At 40.9% G+C, this 18,866-nt stretch overlaps 2 protein-coding genes and 1 long non-coding RNA gene across 3 annotated transcripts in view; 2 read left to right on the top strand and 1 right to left on the bottom strand.

The window, feature by feature from the left end:
• Nucleotides 1–880, top strand: part of LOC128217212 (uncharacterized) — a 2,292-nt gene extending 1,412 nt beyond the window's left edge. Inside the window, exon 3 of the long non-coding RNA XR_008258206.1 lies at nt 736–880. This is a non-coding gene — a long non-coding RNA (uncharacterized LOC128217212). The remainder of the gene's footprint in view (nt 1–735) is intronic.
• A 2,233-nt stretch (nt 881–3,113) lies between these two features.
• Nucleotides 3,114–6,410, top strand: LOC128215974 (potassium voltage-gated channel protein Shaw-like). The gene is made up of 3 exons (XM_052922572.1): nt 3,114–3,120; nt 5,776–6,010; nt 6,254–6,410. The coding sequence occupies exons 1-3, from the start codon at nt 3,114–3,116 to the stop codon at nt 6,408–6,410; spliced, it is 399 nt and encodes a 132-aa protein (XP_052778532.1).
• A 3,497-nt stretch (nt 6,411–9,907) lies between these two features.
• LOC128215972 (ninjurin-1-like) lies at nt 9,908–16,294 on the bottom strand. The gene is made up of 3 exons (XM_052922571.1): nt 16,271–16,294; nt 11,427–11,612; nt 9,908–10,075 (listed from the first exon to the last, which is right to left on the bottom strand). Exons 1-3 carry the CDS (start codon nt 16,292–16,294, stop codon nt 9,908–9,910), a joined length of 378 nt encoding a protein of 125 aa, XP_052778531.1.
• Between the last annotated feature and the right edge of the window lie 2,572 nt (nt 16,295–18,866).

The following is an 18,866-nucleotide window of genomic DNA, read 5'->3' as shown; positions in this document are numbered from 1 at the left end:
ATTAGAGCTGAGCTCACTTATTAAAAACATGAACTAGTGCAATTTACCTGGTCGCCTTTAATTGAGCTAAACTCATATCTTACCACCATGAAATACTGCAATTTACCTGGTCGCCTTTAATTGAGCTAAACTCATATCTTACCACCATGAAATACTGCAATTGACCTGGTCGCCTTTAATTGAGCTAAACTCATATCTTACCACCATGAACTACTGCAATTGACCTGGTCGCCTTTAATTGAGCTAAACTAATATCTTACCATCATGAACTACTGCAATTGACCTGGTCGCCTTTAATTGAGCTAAACTCATATCTTACCACCATAAATACTGCAATTGACCTGGTCGCCTATAATGGAGCTAAACTCATATAATAAAACCATGAACTTCTGCGATTGACCTGGATGCCTATATGTGTGCTAAAACCATATCTTACCATGATGCACAACTGCAATTGACCTGGTTGTCTATAATTGAGCTAAAACCATATCTTACCACGATGCACAACTGCAATTGACCTGGTTGTCTATAATTGAGCTAAAACCATATCTTACCACGGTGCACAGCTGCAATTGACCTTGTCGTCTTTATTTGAGCTAATATCGTATCTTACCGCCATGAACTACTGCAATCGACTTTGTCCCCTTTAATTGTGCTATAATTATATCTTACCACAATGAACAACTGCGACTATGCACATGCCTTTATATAAGACATTTACGCTTCTATTTTCAGAATTCCGGACCTGAAGTTGGCTATGGATTTATATCGTTCTACAGCAAATTCCTATTGAGTTGCTCACTCATCCTCTGTGCCAGTTTCACTTTTGTTTTGTATTTATATTTTATTTTACTAATATTAATAAATAAAATGTTCTGAATGCTTTGCTTTTTTAAATAAATGGAATAAGTTATTAAACGCATATCAAACTAAACAACCGCGGTTACTTCGTCTTGCAGAACTCAGTCTTTCATCGAGATGACTGCTTGTAAACAAAACTGCAAGGGAACAAACTCGTGTATAAACTCTTCAGCGCTAGATTATGAGTTGTTTTTCTTTATATCAGTTTATACTGAGTTCCAATGAAACTGTTTTACATATTTTGTGTCGAGTTATTAACATGTTCCAATTAACATATACTTCAGCTAGTCTAAGAGCGTAAGTCTAAATTAGTCACGAAATTTAAATAAAGTGACATGCTTAAACAATCCAAAATGAACAAAGAGTATCAATGTGGTAAAACAGTAAATTTCTGAAGTACTTTTAACATCAAAACCCGCTCAACGTGCTTTTTGGTCATTATGACGGCCGATGAAAGCGTATATACAAACAATAGCAACTACAAGCATCGTTGGTGCGTAGAACTGGCGAATATTTCCTTTGTCCCATCGAACTAGCAGCGCTCTCCCATCCGCCGTGTTTCCGGTGTATGTCTCCATGCTGGCTTACTTCACGAGAAATCCTGCTACGATGAACCATTAAAAGGATGTTGTTTTTGGACTGAATGAACTTGAGTGTTTTTTTATTTGCAACATAAAAACTCGAACAATGGCTGATTATTCCGAACACTGTTGTTGAAGTCATCGTTGCTAACTTTCAAATTGTTGTTGCTCTGCTTAATGAATGACTTTATGATTTGCAGTGTTAACTAGATTTGAAATAGCGTTTCAGCAGTATTTGTTAATATTTTTCAATGTGAGAACCTACTCCAATAAAACAAATTTAAAAGTCGACAACGATGTCGTTAATCACGTTCACTTTGTTAACTTTTACAAAGTTCTGAACAATTCGCCCATTAGGCCTCATATATATTTCTTCAATTAGTTATACGAGGATTTATTCATTTCATCTAATGGTTTGCGTCAAACAAAGTGCTAAAGTAATGAAAACAAAATCGCGCATACCGTTTCCGGTCGAGTAAACATTACTCAACGTCAAAGACCACTTAATGCATTTTCTTTATATTCTAGATTTCTCTCACGAACCCAACATATATTAAGAATGTATTACCTGGTAATTTACATTAAGTAAGTTAGAAAATAGGATACGAGTCTTATCAGAAAATATGTAATTGGTTGAACGTAAACACTGTGTATTCCATAACGTGACGATATATGTTGAAGGAGTACAAACAATGCAGTGAATATACAAATAAAACAAAAAGATTAAGTAAATCAGGCATGTCCAAAAATGTTTTGAAATCACACACCATTTAGCTTCAAAAACTATAAAGATGGAAAGTAGACAATTGTCTTCGAAGGTATAACCATGCTTTGATTAATTTGCAGGCGCTAATAAAAATAAAATCAAAGCGTTGTAAAGCGATAAAAGGCTTTCGGCCTGCTACGTTTCGTGAGTATAGTAATGTAAACAATATATGCCTCATCAACAGAAAACAAATCGAATAATGTAAAAAAGTACAAATATACCGATTAAATAAGTTTAAGTTATCAATGACAAGAAACAAACATCACAAGAAAGAAATACATACTCCTTCTTAGTCTTTCATTTACATAAAACAAATTCACCCCTCAGTTTGAAAGCCACTCGCAAGAAACATTTGAAAATTGAAAGTATGTCCGAAAAAATATGAAAAGAGAAAGCTGAAACATACAGCATTTAAATTTCAAGAAAGTTGAAATATCTCCGTCAGGTATTTATCATAATAGCATTTAGTACCACTAACTTATGTATCGTTATATTTGTAAGAAGAGTAAGTGAGTATTGTTATTTGAAAAGAAAACGTGGTTACATGTTTATTATGCTACTGATAGCATACGGAGATCGACTAGAAACAAGCAAAACAATGCTTGCGCTTCAAGCATATCTCAATCAGTCTGTGTTACTAGATAACTGCATCGCTTGATTCAAAGTCTTACGTTTAAACCCTTTAAAGGGGCGTGCTTTCATAGAATATTTTGAAAAAATGTTGGTCAAAATGTAAACATGGGTGTAATTTATAAGGCTATTTAGTTTAATTTTTAAATTTAATGAACTTTTTCGAAATTTTATTAACAAATAAGTGATGTACTCTGTGAAGCAGTTTTGTGATACTGGGCTGGAAAAAATAATTATAATATATGTCATGTGTTTTCGACCCGAGGGCACCTGCGATGCCAGGTAACTAGGCTTGCCGAGTTACTGGCTACGCAGCGTGCCCGAGGGTCGGAATATTCTATCCGGAACGGAATCCCATGATAGATATGTTTTCTTGCATACCTTAAACTAAACTTTTTTGGTGAAAAATGCATAGAAAAGTTCATGTTTGTACATTTCACCAAAAATGCGATGATGTTTACTAACGTCATGACGCGCAATGATAGTTATTCACTGCATACTTCAAGAAGTTCCTTAAGTATCACGTCTTTTAAGGGTTATTTTGTATTGTTTTGAAGATATATTTTTATAAAGATAATGTTTATGGAACTTTTCTATTGAAATCTCATAATATGGTTACATAAAGTGTATAATAATATAAATAAAAAGTTTTACGTCACAGCGCGTGACTCATCTGGCAGAATGTTTCAGCACGGCTGAATTCATCGGAAATGCCCATCCGGTGTGCTATAAAAAAGGGCCTTGGTAAAATTCAAAATGATATATACATTATTTACGAGTTTTTCATTATGTACAGTAACATTTATGTGACATTACTTAAGTGATGTACAAGGTGTATCATTACTGCAATGGAAGCGTGTTTTTGCATACCAGATGGGTGTTTCCGTTCGTGAGACCAGTGCTGGAAAACCCCATCTCGCACTCCCATGTAAGATGATTAACGCGCAACAACGCGCCACTTCTTATTTCTTTTATTGTATGGTATATAAAAGAATATAATGCCATTTCAATTAAGCGCAATCCAATATATTAATATGCAATACTTTTAATCAAAATTGTATACAAATAATCGTAAAATCGCGGTTTTAGAGGAACTATTTGACATCATGGTATTTTAAAATTACTGCGCTTTATGACGTCACTAAACGACGTCGCTCGTGCATTTTGGTGAAATGTACAAAAGGGCGTTTTCAACGTCTTTTTTTCCCACAAATTGATAATTTTATATATGCAAGAAAAAATATAAATTATGTTTTTTCTGCCCGGGTCGAAAAACAGGACTCGTTACCGGCTTACTCGCGTGCCCTCGGGTCGGATTTTTTTCCATCGGTACCGTAAACACATGATAAATTCTTATACTTATTCCTGCAGTATTCTATTTACCAAACTAAATACCAAAATGCCTGCGGGAAAAACAGTAAGAGAACATAATTTAATCATTGTAAAAACAATATTATAAACGTATTGTGGACAATTTACTACAAATATTAGTACCATCCAAATCAGCTGCAGAAATATGTCGCCAGTTTTATCATAAAGACGAACAACCAAAAACATTATTGATAAACTAACACCGACATACTGAACTGTTCTGAGTGCTGGTCATAAATAATTCAACGGAGCGTAGCTAAGGTTCGTCCCTGGAGTATCCATTGTTTTTTAGGTATTCAAACTGGAATATACATGTTGTTCAGAGTTTATCAAGGTTTGTCCGTGTTCATTGGATGAATTATAGATTGGTCCTGCCGTCTGCCCCATCACGTCTTAAAATGTCTTTTACCAAGGGGATATTAGTAATATACCCACTGGATTAAATTCAACTTATATATATATATATATATATATATATATATATATATATATTATGTTATACTGTTAACATTAATACTTGCTGGAAGGAATGTGCTTCTGACCGGAAACCTTTAGAATAGCCATAGTATAAGGCAGCTGTATGATAGTATGGGATGCAATTATGAACGTTTTTCCCCACCGGAGGAGAGGTCGGCATATAGGGCCAGGAATTGTTTAACGCACGGAATACCTCAGTTCCCATATATTTTGACCAATGTCCTTGCTACATGGGGTTCGAATTTTAATTCTCAAACCTTCATGAATTTAACAGAGGTAAAGAATATGTCCAGAAATAATTAAAAATTCTGAAGACATACATAATCTCTGTAATTGGAGTGTTAACAACAGTTAAAATGTGAAAAAGGCATGGTTTTCGTGTTTTAAAGTACAAGGAAATTGGAATTCATCTTGTTCTTACCAACAGTTTTTTGTTGGAAGGGGTACTTACATACATCCATTTAAACCCTTCAATACACAAAGGCTACCGACCACAAATCATACACAGTTCCCCCGTTTGCGAAGGTATGCTTCACCTCTGAGGTTAAATTGGACAACACGTCTACAGTTGCCCGATCACTGCTGCTACAATGCCTCCCGATGGATTAGGAAATTGAAAATTACGATGACGAATATACCGGAAGCCCGGAAATTAATAAGAGTATTATCAATGAAAGAAACAAATGATAGTCTAGTATTGAATTATCCCTATGAGCAAATGTTGCAGACGTTTGTCTCTCAGTCCTCTTAAAGGGTAACTAAAATAGAGGAGTACACAATGGTTAGAATAGTCACTTATTTGCGTGAAACTTATATAGTGGCAAATTCAGTGAATAAATACACAACATTAAGATAAAACGGTTGCAATGTCGATATCTTGTGAATTATGCAAAAACTGTGTAATATTTGTTTTTGGTTTTTGAAATGGGATTTGCACAATGAACAGGAAGGTACACGCCGACAACTCAACGATAGTGTGGAAAATTCGGCCATCGATTTCATCAAAAGTGTCGAATCAAAGTGTCGTTATATTAGACATTGGAGGAACAATATTTAAATGCTACCGAGAAACCCTCTGCACTTTTCCAGAATCAAAGCTGGCTCGCTTGACAGAGGATGACTTGGAACTGGAGACCGGTACGGACAGGAGTGAATACTTCTTCGACAGAAATCCTGTTTTCTTCAATATCATACTGGATGCATACAGAAAAGGTTTTGTCCATCTACCGAAGGACATATGTGGGTTGGATTTTAAGAAGGAGCTGGATTTTTGGGAGATTTCTCCGGGCCATGTTGCCCCGTGCTGCTGGGAAGCCTACTACAGGTAGAGAACACAGTTGTCGTTTACACATTACATTCGTAACTTCAAATGTTTTATTTGTAATTGATATACACGTTATATTACACAATACATTTTTTATCGCATGCCTGTTTTGTCGTTCGTTACGCCTTTTATTGTCTATGTAGCTATATAGTTGCACATTGCGGTCGTAGGGCAAGACATACATACCTCCTTTTTTCTATAAAGAGAAATGTGATTGATGTACTAATACCTTTCTTTCAACAGGGGCCAGTCAGAAGAAGATACAATGACACGCCTGATGGACAACTACAAGAACAACACAAACGTCTGTCTGATGCTAGGGCAACGGGAAAGTTTTAAAGAGAGACTTTGGCTTTTCTTGGACGAGCCACACTCGTCGAGACATGCGTTTGTAGGTTGAGTGCGAAGGTCTTTATGATTTCGTTTACTACACTGATCCTACATAAGTCCGTTTGACTAGGCTATTTGATAACATTTGGTACATAAGAGTAAGGTTTGTGCACGTAAACGTGTTTAAACCCACAGTAAATTTGCATTTTACTGATCGTTCCAATGCGGTACCTAACAATTCTTGATAAACATATCTGGCTTGTACGTAGTAAATATGTACTGTGCTGTTTGTGGAGTTTTGTGCTGTTGTTCCATGTTTCTCGTTTGTGGTTTTTTGTTTTTGTGTTCTATGTCTTTGGCGTTTACCCTGTGCCATTAAACGGGGTTTATGTTTAAACTTTTGGCTACTGCGCTTTTTTTGTGTAGTTTTTCATATAAGGATTCGAGACAAAGTGAAATTTGTAGTTGCCATTGACACTAACAAGTGGTTAACGGATTGTATAAGTGTGTATTTATGTTTGAATTAATAAATATGACAGTATCAAATATTTCAAAAGGTTGTTTGCACGTAAATGTGAATTCGCACGTTATAAAAACCGTTTGAGCATTCACAATAAGCATATACAAAAAAGAGAAGCAGTACGTGTCAGAGACACAGCCGTTTTTGCCTGTAGCGACGCAGGCTTCAAGAGAAATGTTCCCGAGATTGGTTTTCCTTTCAGAAATAATGATATTATCACTTCGGGTTTCTTCTATTTTCTGTAGAATGCTATCATAATCTTTAAATTACTATTGTTGACATTGGAGGTTGCTCAGTTCACTTTTAAATAAAGGAAATTATTTACATTTTAAGGTTTTTCTTTTGCAGTTAAATTTTGGTTATACAATGATTAAATAGTTGAAAAAAGCCAACATGTGGTATATCTGAAAGCTTAAATACAAAATCTTGAACGTTTTTTATCCTCAACCAATACATGCGTGCATTAAAATATTGATCGTGCGAAAAACCCAAAATGGTTGTGAGATTTGTAACTCAAATATATAAAAACTGGTAAAGACATTTTTTTTTCTAAAGCAAATCGCTTGAAAACTATATATTCCTACGTAAACTGAGATTTTCGCGTGTATGTTATAAACCTCAATAATATTGTTGCCATTATTGGATATATCATATCAAATATAATCTGCAAATGTAATTACGTCGAAACAATAGAGCATGCTTGCGGTCATGAAAGATTTGTTAGAATTAAATAGAATTTAATGGAATTAGGATGATGAGTTTGATATGGATTCTGACGTCTGTCACTTTTCCATTTTATCGCCTGCGTCAGAATTGTAAGGAATCAATACAATGAAACATCAGACATGACAAAAGGAAATATATATATATAATTGAAGTGATAATATCATTATTGCTTTTGTGCTGTGATGTTAAGGTTCTATGTGCCAGTATAATTATTTTTATTCGCAAAACTTGATTTTGTTTTGCTATTTGCTTGCCATTTACTCATATACAAAATTAGTTTAACTTAATTGTGAATACATTTTTAAACTGATGCATCACTATCGAGTTCTCTTTTTGGGTTAAAAACAAAAGCAGAAGTGTTATCAGAGGAATAAAATGTCTATCAATTGGGGGCTCGAGCCCATTATCTATGTGTTCAAAAGTGGACATACACAACTATTAAATGATTGCATTTTTCAGATCTGGGCAGTCTTTATGTCATGTATTGTCGTATTGTCGACAGTTTTACTCTGCATCGCAACCTTGCCCGTATCATTTGACAAAAGTTCTGAAGAGGAAGTTCAAGTCGTCCAAAGAATTGCTGTCATTTTCGGCTTCAAAAACCAGACGGGTAAACAGTTTGAAGAGTTGAAATGGAATGATGCATTGTTAATAAGCATGGCGGCTTTTACATTAGTTTTGACAGCAGAGATATTGGTCTGTTTCACCTCATGCCCGATTAAGAGACGGTTCTGGAACACACGCAGAGTTCTTACCTTTCTTGGCTACATCTGCTTTTGGATAATTTTTAGTTTAGAGTTTAATCTCGATAGTTTGACCACAAAACCTGCTCTTGTACTATTTGTGATCGTGCGGTATGGAATTATTCTGCAGTTATTTCGACTTTTTGATTTTGCACGCGCAATTAAGTCGTTTAACATTATGGCACTTACCGTTCGTTCCTCAAAAGAGGAACTTATAATGGTTCTCTTTTTGACGGCAATACTTGTGTGTCTGTTTGGATTTTTCATGTTTGCAGCCGAATACTCATTTAACGAGAAAATGAATAACGCTTTCAGCGCCATGTACTGGGCCTTGATCACCATGACAACAGTCGGATACGGAGATTACGTACCGGTAACAATATTAGGTCATGTGGTTGCGTGCGCATGCGCAGTGTGCGGTGTAATAATTTTGGCTTTGCCAATTGGTGTCATATCTTCAAAATTTTACACGTTTTATAATTATCACAAATATGCAGAGAAACACGTGACCGAGTATGGAAATCATATTAAAGCGAAAGTATGCCCGTGTGGAACCAAATGAATGACTACAAAAGTATGGCTCTGTTACATCATGATAGCCATTTTTAACTTCAAGACACGAAACATGATTTGAATAGAAAAATGTTTGATGCACCATGTTTTTTTTTTTTAATTTAAAATTTAAAAAATGCACATTTATCTGTAATTATATGTACTCGTAAAGAACCTGGTTGTAAACTACTTTATCATTTGTAGTACATGTACTGTCAGATGCGTATATGCAGCCTTCTTTATCCAATCAGATTGGGCTACCAACGCTGGTCAAAGTTCACGACTACAAAGACAAGATTTCATCATTTATTGAAATTTGCCGCGTGGTGAATTCTTTCAGTAACTTTGTTTTTCTAGAAGTTTATTGTACGAATGTTGGTCTGAAAGCGCGAAAAGGATTTGAAACAATCCTTGAAAGAAGTATTGTATAATTCACTGACATTGTTTCTTGTAATTTGTATGTACTCTACACACTAAATCCATAGGAATCTTACACTATTCAGTTGGAATTAATACAATGTCCAACTGATCGGTATTAACGCACTTTTACCGTAAACCCATCGGTTGGTTAGACTCGCAGTCAGGTTTACTTCAGAAGTTTGTTCTGTTCCAGAACCTGATGTTTCTGATTTTAAATATTGTACTGCTTGTGTTGCCATAAAAACACAATTATTTAAACCTCAACAGAAAGTACGTAGAAGCTTATATGTATGCATTTAATGGTGTGAATATATATGTTGTTTGGAGGGCTTTTGATCTAGCAACTGTTCTATTTTTTACACAATTGAACTTTCAAACCAGGAAGCATAACATTTTATTGTACAAATCCGCCTTTATTACATGGGTGTCATATTTCTGTGTAAAAGGGAAGTTTATACAATAAAGACTATATGTTTTCACATATAAAACACATTGTAATTAAAACATATTAAACAAGTCCACACTGATTTTGTTGCTACATGGTTATCAAATATTTACAATCACATCATAAAATATGAACAGAAAAAATCAACTTATATAGTTCAATCAGTTTTCTGGCATTTTAATCCCAAATGCAGCAACCAACACATTTATCACCGTGATGGCAAATACGAAGCCGACGATGATGTTATTGAGACGGTTGGCGCTACGTCTTCCCTCTAAATGCTTGTATTCCATACCTCCAAGGACAAGCAGCAAAGCTCCTGTCGCCATCTGGAAAGGAATGGAATACTATTTTGACAAAACGAAAACGATATTTAAGTGTTTTTTCGCTGGCTGTTGCTCTAAAAGCCAGCATTTAAAATCCCAGTCTACGAGGAGTACATCCTAAATAAAAATCAGGAGAGGGTAATTTTATGTAGTGGAATATAATTTTGACACACACGTATATTCAACGTTTTTTTATTGAGGTTCCAATCCCATGCCTCCAAGGACCAGTAGTAAAGGCCATGGAACAACCTTGAATTTGGAATGATAACTTCTAAGTAATATAATACAATTTTGACCAGAAAACAACTATATTCAACGTTGGCTGTTTCCCAAAATGATTGCATTAGATGCCTCTTCCAAAGACCAGCTGCGAAGCCCCTATCACAATCTTAAATGGGGAATTGGTTTTAAAGAAATACAGGTATGAAAAGCCAAGTCTTCCTTCTAAATGCTTGCTTTTAATGCCAATAAAAAGCAACACATCAGTAACAATCTGGAAACAAATAAAGTGAAAACGTTTTTCGTTGTTCTTCTAAATGCGTGCTTTCTGAACTAGGAACTTCCAGGAGAATTGATGCACAGGATTTTATCACTAACACCATATCAGTAGACAAAAAGATATCCAAATGATTGCAAACTGCTATTTACGTTCAATAGTGTGGCTGATTTTTCCATGCGATTGCAAAGACAATGTTGACGACGACATTACTGATACAGTCAGTATTACGCTGTTCCACTAAATGATTATATAACATACCTCCAAGGACCAGGTAACAATCTCGAATAAATGTGTTAAAATTCAAACGCTTAAGGGCAATATTAAACGTTTGATACAAAAGATGTCTTTTTCGTATTTAAATGAACTTGGACCATATCGAAAGAAAAGAAGGACGAGAACACTAACTATATACAGATCAGTTAGGAATTCCGAAACAATAAAGAGTTTGCATTACGCCGGATGCATGTGTCTATACAGGTGAGGATTGCGAGCTACATCATCCAAGAAGTTGTTTAGAATAAAACGCATGAGATCAACAATTAACCTTTTTAAGAATTGAAAATATATTACCTTAAGGAAGTGTTGCTAATCATCGACCAGAACATAAAATCAACGTAAAAGAATTACGTTGGTGATCTGTCTGTAGTGTTGGTGTATCTCGTTCAGTTGCATTTGTGCCCTGGTAGGGTTTTTACTTTACTTATTGATTACTTGCGTATGTTTGTATTATCAAAATTAGACACGAGATATTGTTTTCTTCAAAGGCACTATACTTAGCAATAAGAACATGCACATATATTGATTAAATATCACTCTAATCACCCATTCGCACATTGACACGTACATTTGTCTTACCTGAAGTGTTACAGAAAGACTGATGAGCACCAGGTTTGGGTAATAAAAATCCGCGGCGGATCCAATACTAAGAAGGGACATCAATTGGGTTGCATTTGCAACTAGAAGCCCAATATCCAGGAGGCCCTCCGCCAGGATCTTCTTGGTGTTGTAGCTGCTGAAGCCTAATGAGGAGTTGCCGTCAGCCTGGCGAGGAATTGAATCGCAAATAAAAGAGGTAGCTGTTAAAGTACCTATTATTTTGGAGGAGAGTAAAAAAGGCCATTAATAAAAATATTTAAGGTAATATATTTATTTAAAATTAGTTTAAAACATTACAGATACAGGTGCTGCTAAATATAAAATTTTATTCGTTACTTGGGTAAACAAAAGTTCATGTTATCGACTTTGATTTAGCTGCACCGCACTTACTTTGGTGAAAGATGGGCATCCTTTTCAAAAACTAAACCACTCTCAGACCAAGTAGTATGACAGTTATAATACTTTGGTGTAAAGCATGAATCTGTTATCAATCGCTCACAAACGGAAATTTGTAAGTAGTATCTACAAACGTTTGACGTCAATAAATCATGCATATTAGTCCGTAAGTCATGTCAGGTGAGAGACGTTGTGGTTTCTTGATTTTAATTTTAATATGCGATTGTTTCTTTAAATTGCTTTGTTTAAGAACAAAAGGGACCGGGCGCGTTGTTCTTAGACGGCGGCTGGCATGGGGACTAGGTTCTTACTTCTGACCGATATGAAGTCACTTTACGTCACCGGCTGTCACCTGGGCCCTCCCATACGGTTAACGTGGAGACCTTATTTCGCGTTTTTGAACACTTTTGCATTGACATAGAAAGCTGGGACAGCGCGCGTTGTTCTTAGACGGCGGCTGGCATGGTGACTACGTTCTTACTTCTGACCGATATGACGTCACTTTACGTCACCGGCTGTCAGCTGTGCCCTCCCATACGGTTAACGTGGGAACATCGTTTTGCGTTTTTGAACAATTTTGCGTTAAAGAAGAAGGTTTGGACCGGGCGCGTTGTTCTTAGACGGCGGCTGGCATGGGGACTAGGATTTTACTTCTGACCGATATCACGTCACTTTGCGACACCGGCTGTCACCTGGGCCTTCTCATACGGTTAACGTGGGGACCTCGTTGCACGTTTTCGAACAGTTTTGCGTTGACGTAGAAAGTTGGGACCGGGCGCGTTGTTCTTAGACTGCGGCCCGCATGGGGACTACGTTCTTTCTTTTTACCGATATGACGCCACTTAACGTCACCGGCTGTCACCTGGGCCCTCCCATAAGGTTAACGTCGGGACCTCGTTTCGCGTTTTTAAACACTTTCGCGTTGACGTAGAAGGGTCGGACCGGGCCCTACCATACGGTTTACGTGGAGACCTCGTTTCGCGTTTTTAAACACTTTCGCGTTGACGTAGAAGGATGGGACCGGGTGCCTTGTTCATAGACGGCGGCTCGCATGCGGACTACGTTCTTACTTCTGACCGATATGACGGCACTTTACCTCACCGGCTGTCACCTGGTCCCTACCATACGGTTAACGTGGGGACCTCGTTTCGCGTTTTTGAACAATTTTGCGTTGACGTAGAAGGCTGGGACCGGGCGCGTAGTTCTTAGACGGCGGCTGGCATGGGGACTACGTTCTTACTTCTGACCGATATGACGTCACGTTACGTCACCGGCTGTCACCTTGGCCCTCCCATACGGTTAACGTGGGGATCTCGTTTCGCGTTTTTGAACACTTTCGCGTTGACGTAGAAGGCTTGGACCGCGCGCGTTGTTCTTAGACGGCGGCTCACATGGGGACTATCTTCTTACTTCTGACCGATAAGACGTCACTTTACGTCACCGGCTGTCACCTGTGCCTTCCCATACGGTTAACGTGGGAACACCGTTTTGCGTTTTTGAACAATTTTGCGTTAAAGTAGAAGGCTTGGACCGGGCGGGTTGTTCTTAGACGGCGGCTGGCATGGGGACTAGGTTTTTACATCTGACCGATATGACGTCACTTTGCGACACCGGCTGTCACCTGGGCCTTCTCATACGGTTAACGTGGGGACCTCCTTTCGCGTTTTCGAACAGTTTTGCGTTGACGTAGAAAGTTGGGACCGGGCGCGTTGTTCTTAGACTGCGGCTCGCGTTGGGACTACGTTCTTACTTTTTACCGATATGACGTCACTTAACGTCACCGGCTGTCACCTGGGCCCTCCCATAAGGTTAACGTGGGGACCTTGTTTCTCGTTTTTAAACACTTTTGAGTTGACGTAGAAGGGTCGGACCGGGTCCACCGATACGGTGAACGTGGGGACCTCGTTTCGCGTTTTTGAAATCTTTCGTTTTAACGTAGAAGGCTGGGACCGCGCGCGTTGTTCTTAGACGGCGGCTCGCATGGGGACTACGTTCTTATTTCTGACCGATATGACGTCACTTTACGTCACCGGCTGTCACCTGGGCCCTCCCATACGTTTAACGTGGGGATCTCGTTTCGCGTTTTTGAACACTTTCGCGTTAAGGTAGAAGGCTGAGACAGCGCGCGTTGTTCTTAGACGGCGGCTCGCATGGGGACTACGTTCTTATTTCTGAAAGATATGACGTCACTTTATGTCACCGGCTGTCACCTGGGCCCTCCCATACGGTTAACGTGGGGATCTCGTTTAGCGTTTTTGAAAACTTTCTCGTTGACGTAGATGGCTGGGACTGAGCGCGTTGTTCTTAGACGGCAGCTCGCATGGGGACTACGTTCTTACTTCAGACCGATATGACGTCACTTTACGTCACCGGCTGTCACCTGGGCCCTCCCATACGGTTAACGTGAGGATCTCGTTTAGCGTTTATGAACACTTTCGCGTTGACGTAAATGGCTGGGACAGCGCGCGTTGTTCTAAGACGGCGGCTCGCATGGGGACTATGTTCTTACTTCTGACCGATATGACGTCACTTTACTTCACCGGCTGCCACCTGGGCCCTCCCATACGGTTAACGTGGGGATCTCGTTTCGCGTTTTTGAACACTTTCGCCCCTCCCATACGGTTAACGTTGGAATCTCGTTTCGCGTTTTTGAACACTTTCACATTGACGTAAAAGGCTAGGACGGCGCGCGTTGTTCTTAGACGGCGGCTCGCATGGTAACTACGTTCTTAGTTCTGACCGATATGACGTCACTTTACGTCACCGGCTGTCACCTGGACCCTCACATACTGTTAACGTGGGGATCTCGTTTCGCGTTTTTGAACACTTTCGCGTTGACGTAGAAGGCTTGGACCGCGCGCGTTGTTCTTAGACGGCGGCTCGCATGGGGACTATCTTCTTACTTCTGACCGATAAGACGTCACTTTACGTCACCGGCTGTCACCTGTGCCTTCCCATACGGTTAACGTGGGAACACCGTTTTGCGTTTTTGAACAATTTTGCGTTAAAGTAGAAGGCTTGGACCGGGCGGGTTGTTCTTAGACGGCGGCTGGCATGGGGACTAGGTTTTTACATCTGACCGATATGACGTCACTTTGCGACACCGGCTGTCACCTGGGCCTTCTCATACGGTTAACGTGGGGACCTCCTTTCGCGTTTTCGAACAGTTTTGCGTTGACGTAGAAAGTTGGGACCGGGCGCGTTGTTCTTAGACTGCGGCTCGCGTTGGGACTACGTTCTTACTTTTTACCGATATGACGTCACTTAACGTCACCGGCTGTCACCTGGGCCCTCCCATAAGGTTAACGTGGGGACCTTGTTTCTCGTTTTTAAACACTTTTGAGTTGACGTAGAAGGGTCGGACCGGGTCCACCGATACGGTGAACGTGGGGACCTCGTTTCGCGTTTTTGAAATCTTTCGTTTTAACGTAGAAGGCTGGGACCGCGCGCGTTGTTCTTAGACGGCGGCTCGCATGGGGACTAAGTTCTTATTTCTGACCGATATGACGTCACTTTACGTCACCGGCTGTCACCTGGGCCCTCCCATACGTTTAACGTGGGGATCTCGTTTCGCGTTTTTGAACACTTTCGCGTTAAGGTAGAAGGCTGAGACAGCGCGCGTTGTTCTTAGACGGCGGCTCGCATGGGGACTACGTTCTTATTTCTGAAAGATATGACGTCACTTTATGTCACCGGCTGTCACCTGGGCCCTCCCATACGGTTAACGTGGGGATCTCGTTTAGCGTTTTTGAAAACTTTCTCGTTGACGTAGATGGCTGGGACCGGGCGCGTTGTTCTTAGACGGCAGCTCGCATGGGGACTACGTTCTTACTTCAGACCGATATGACGTCACTTTACGTCACCGGCTGTCACCTGGGCCCTCCCATACGGTTAACGTGAGGATCTCGTTTAGCGTTTATGAACACTTTCGCGTTGACGTAAATGGCTGGGACAGCGCGCGTTGTTCTAAGACGGCGGCTCGCATGGGGACTATGTTCTTACTTCTGACCGATATGACGTCACTTTACTTCACCGGCTGCCACCTGGGCCCTCCCATACGGTTAACGTGGGGATCTCGTTTCGCGTTTTTGAACAATTTCGCCCCTCCCATACGGTTAACGTTGGAATCTCGTTTCACGTTTTTGAACACTTTCACATTGACGTAAAAGGCTAGGACGGCGCGCGTTGTTCTTAGACGGCGGCTCGCATGGTAATTACGTTCTTAGTTCTGACCGATATGACGTCACTTTACGTCACCGGCTGTCACCTGGACCCTCACATACTGTTAACGTGGGGATCTCGTTTCGCGTTTTTGAACACTTTCGCGTTGACGTAGAAGGCTGGGACCGCGCGCGTTGTTCTTAGACGGCGGCTCGCATAGGGACTACGTTCTTACTTCTGACCGATATGACGTCACTTTGCCTCACCGGCTTCCACCTGGGCCCTCCCATACGGTTAACGTGGGGATTTCGTTTCGCGTTTTTGTACACTTTTGCGTTGACGTAGAAGGCTGGGACCGCGCGCGTTGTTCTAAGACGGCGGCTGGCATGGGGACTACGTTCTTACTTCTGACCGATATGACGTCACTTTACGTCACCGGCTGTCACCTGGGCCCTCCCATACGGTTAACGTGGGGACCTCGTTTCGCGTTTTTGAACACTTTCGCGTTGACGTAGAAGGCTGGGACCGCGCGCGTTGTTCTTAGACGGCGGCTCGCATGGAAACTTCGTTCTTATTTCTGACCGATATGACGTCACTTTACGTCACCGGCTGTCACCTGGGCCCTCCCATACGGTTAACGTGGGGATTTCATTTCGCGTTTTTGAAATCTTTCGCGTTAACGTAGAAGAGTGGGACCGCGCGCGTTGTTCTTAGACGGCGGCTCGCATGGGGACTACGTTCTCATTTCTGACCGATATGACGTCACTTTACGTCACCGGCTGACAACTGGGCCCTCCCATGAGGTTAACGTGGGGATCTCGTTTCGCGTTTTTGAACACTTTCGCGTTGACGTAGAAGGCTGGGACTGAGCGCGTTGTTCTTAGACGGCTGCTCGCATGGGGACATTCAAGACCTTAACGGACCTCATACCATTTTGGGTCCGGTGATATCTTCGAGATTAGCTCCCTCTTACCAGCTATATGGAAGCGCGTTAAAAGTACGAACAGTCGCAAAAATTGGGCATAGTTTGACGCGTTAGTTGACGATGACCAGATATCATTCAAGGCACCCCAATGGGTGCTTCTTGTAGGGTTTAGAGTCCCCTAAAAGGGAAAATTGGTCCCAGCCTCGTCGGATTCAGGGATGCTGAGATAACTTCGATGGTGCATACTCCAGTTTTAGGCATTTTTCGCTGCATTTTAGAGTATAGAATAGCCTTATAGGCGAATGGAACCGGTGGTCGAATATAATTCCAGGCACCGCGAAGGGTGCTTCATGTAGGTCACCTAGAGCCCTTAATGTCAAGACCTTAACGGACCTCATACCATTTTTGGGTCCGGAGATATCTTCGAGATTAGCTCCCCCTGACCCGCTATATGGGAGCGCGTTCAAAGTACGAACAGTCGCAAAAAATGGACATACTTTGACGCGTTAGTTGACAGTGACCAGATATCATCCCAGGCACCCCAAGGAGTGCTTCTTGTAGGGTTTAGAGTCCCCTACAAGTGAAAATTAGTCCTAGCCTCGTCAGATGCAGGGATGCTGAGATAACTTCGAGGGTGCATTCCCCAGTTTTAGGCATTTTTCGCTGCATTTTAGAGTATAGAATAGCCTTATAGGCGAATGGAACAGGTGGTCGAATATAATTCCAGGCACCCCGAAGGGTGCTTCATTTAGGGAACCGAGAGCTCTAAATTTCAAGACATTAACGGACCTCATACCATTTTTGGGTCCGGAGATATCTTCGAGATTAGCTCCCTCTTACCAGCTATATGGGAGCGCGTTAAAAGTACGAAACGTCGCAGAAAATGGGCATACTTTGACGCGTTAGTTGACGATGACCAGATATCATCCCAGGCACCCCAAGGAGTGCTTCTTGTAGGGTTTAGAGTCCCCTAAAAGAGAAAATTGGTCCCAGCCTCGTCAGATGCAGGGATGCTGAGATAACTTCGATCGTGCATACCCCAGTTTTAGGCATTTTTCGCTGCATTTTAGAGTATAGAATAGCCTTTTAGGCGAATGGAATCGGTGGTCGAATTTAATTCCAGGCACCCCGAAGGGTGCTTCATGTAGGGCACCGAGAGCCCTAAATTTCAAGACCTTAACGGACCTCATACCATTTTTGGGTCCGGAGATATCTTCGAGATTAGCTCCCACTTACCAGCTAATACTTTGACGCGTTAGTTGACGGTGACCGGATATCATCCCAGGCACCCCAAGGGGTGCTTCTTGTTGGGTATAGAGTCCCTTAAAAGGGAAAATTGGTCCCAGCCTCGTCAGATGCAGGGATGCTGAGATAACTTCGATTGAGCATGCCCCAATTTTAGGCATTTTTCGCTGCATTTTAGAGTATAGAATAGCCTTATAGGCGAATGGAACCGGTGGTCGAATATAATTTCAGGCACCCCGAAGGGTGCTTCATGTAGGGCACCGAGAGCCCTAAATTTCAAGACGTTAACGGACCTCATACCATTTTTGGGTCCGGAAATATCTTCGAGATTAGCTCCACATTACCAGCTATATGGGAGCGCGTTAAAAGTACGAATAGTCGCAAAAAATGGGTATACTTTGACGCGTTAGTTGACATTGACCAGATATCATCCCAGGCACCCAAAGGGGTGCATCTTGTAGGGTTTAGAGTCCCCTAAAAGGGAAAATTAGTCCCAGCCTAGTCAGATGCAGGGATGCTGAGATACCTTCGATGGTGCATACCCCAGTTTTAGGCATTTCCGCTGCATTTTAGAGTTTAAAATGGCCTTATAGGCGAATGGAACCGGTGGTCGAATATAATTCCAGGCACCGCGAAGGGTGCTTCTTGTAGGGCACCGAGAGCCCTAAATTTCAAGACCTCAACGGACCTCA

The sequence above is a fragment of the Mya arenaria genome, chromosome 14 (assembly GCF_026914265.1).
Source record: "Mya arenaria isolate MELC-2E11 chromosome 14, ASM2691426v1".
Taxonomy (NCBI): Eukaryota; Metazoa; Mollusca; class Bivalvia; order Myida; family Myidae; genus Mya; species Mya arenaria.
Note: the sequence above shows the minus strand (reverse complement) of the source record. Positions and strands in the feature narration are given on the sequence as shown.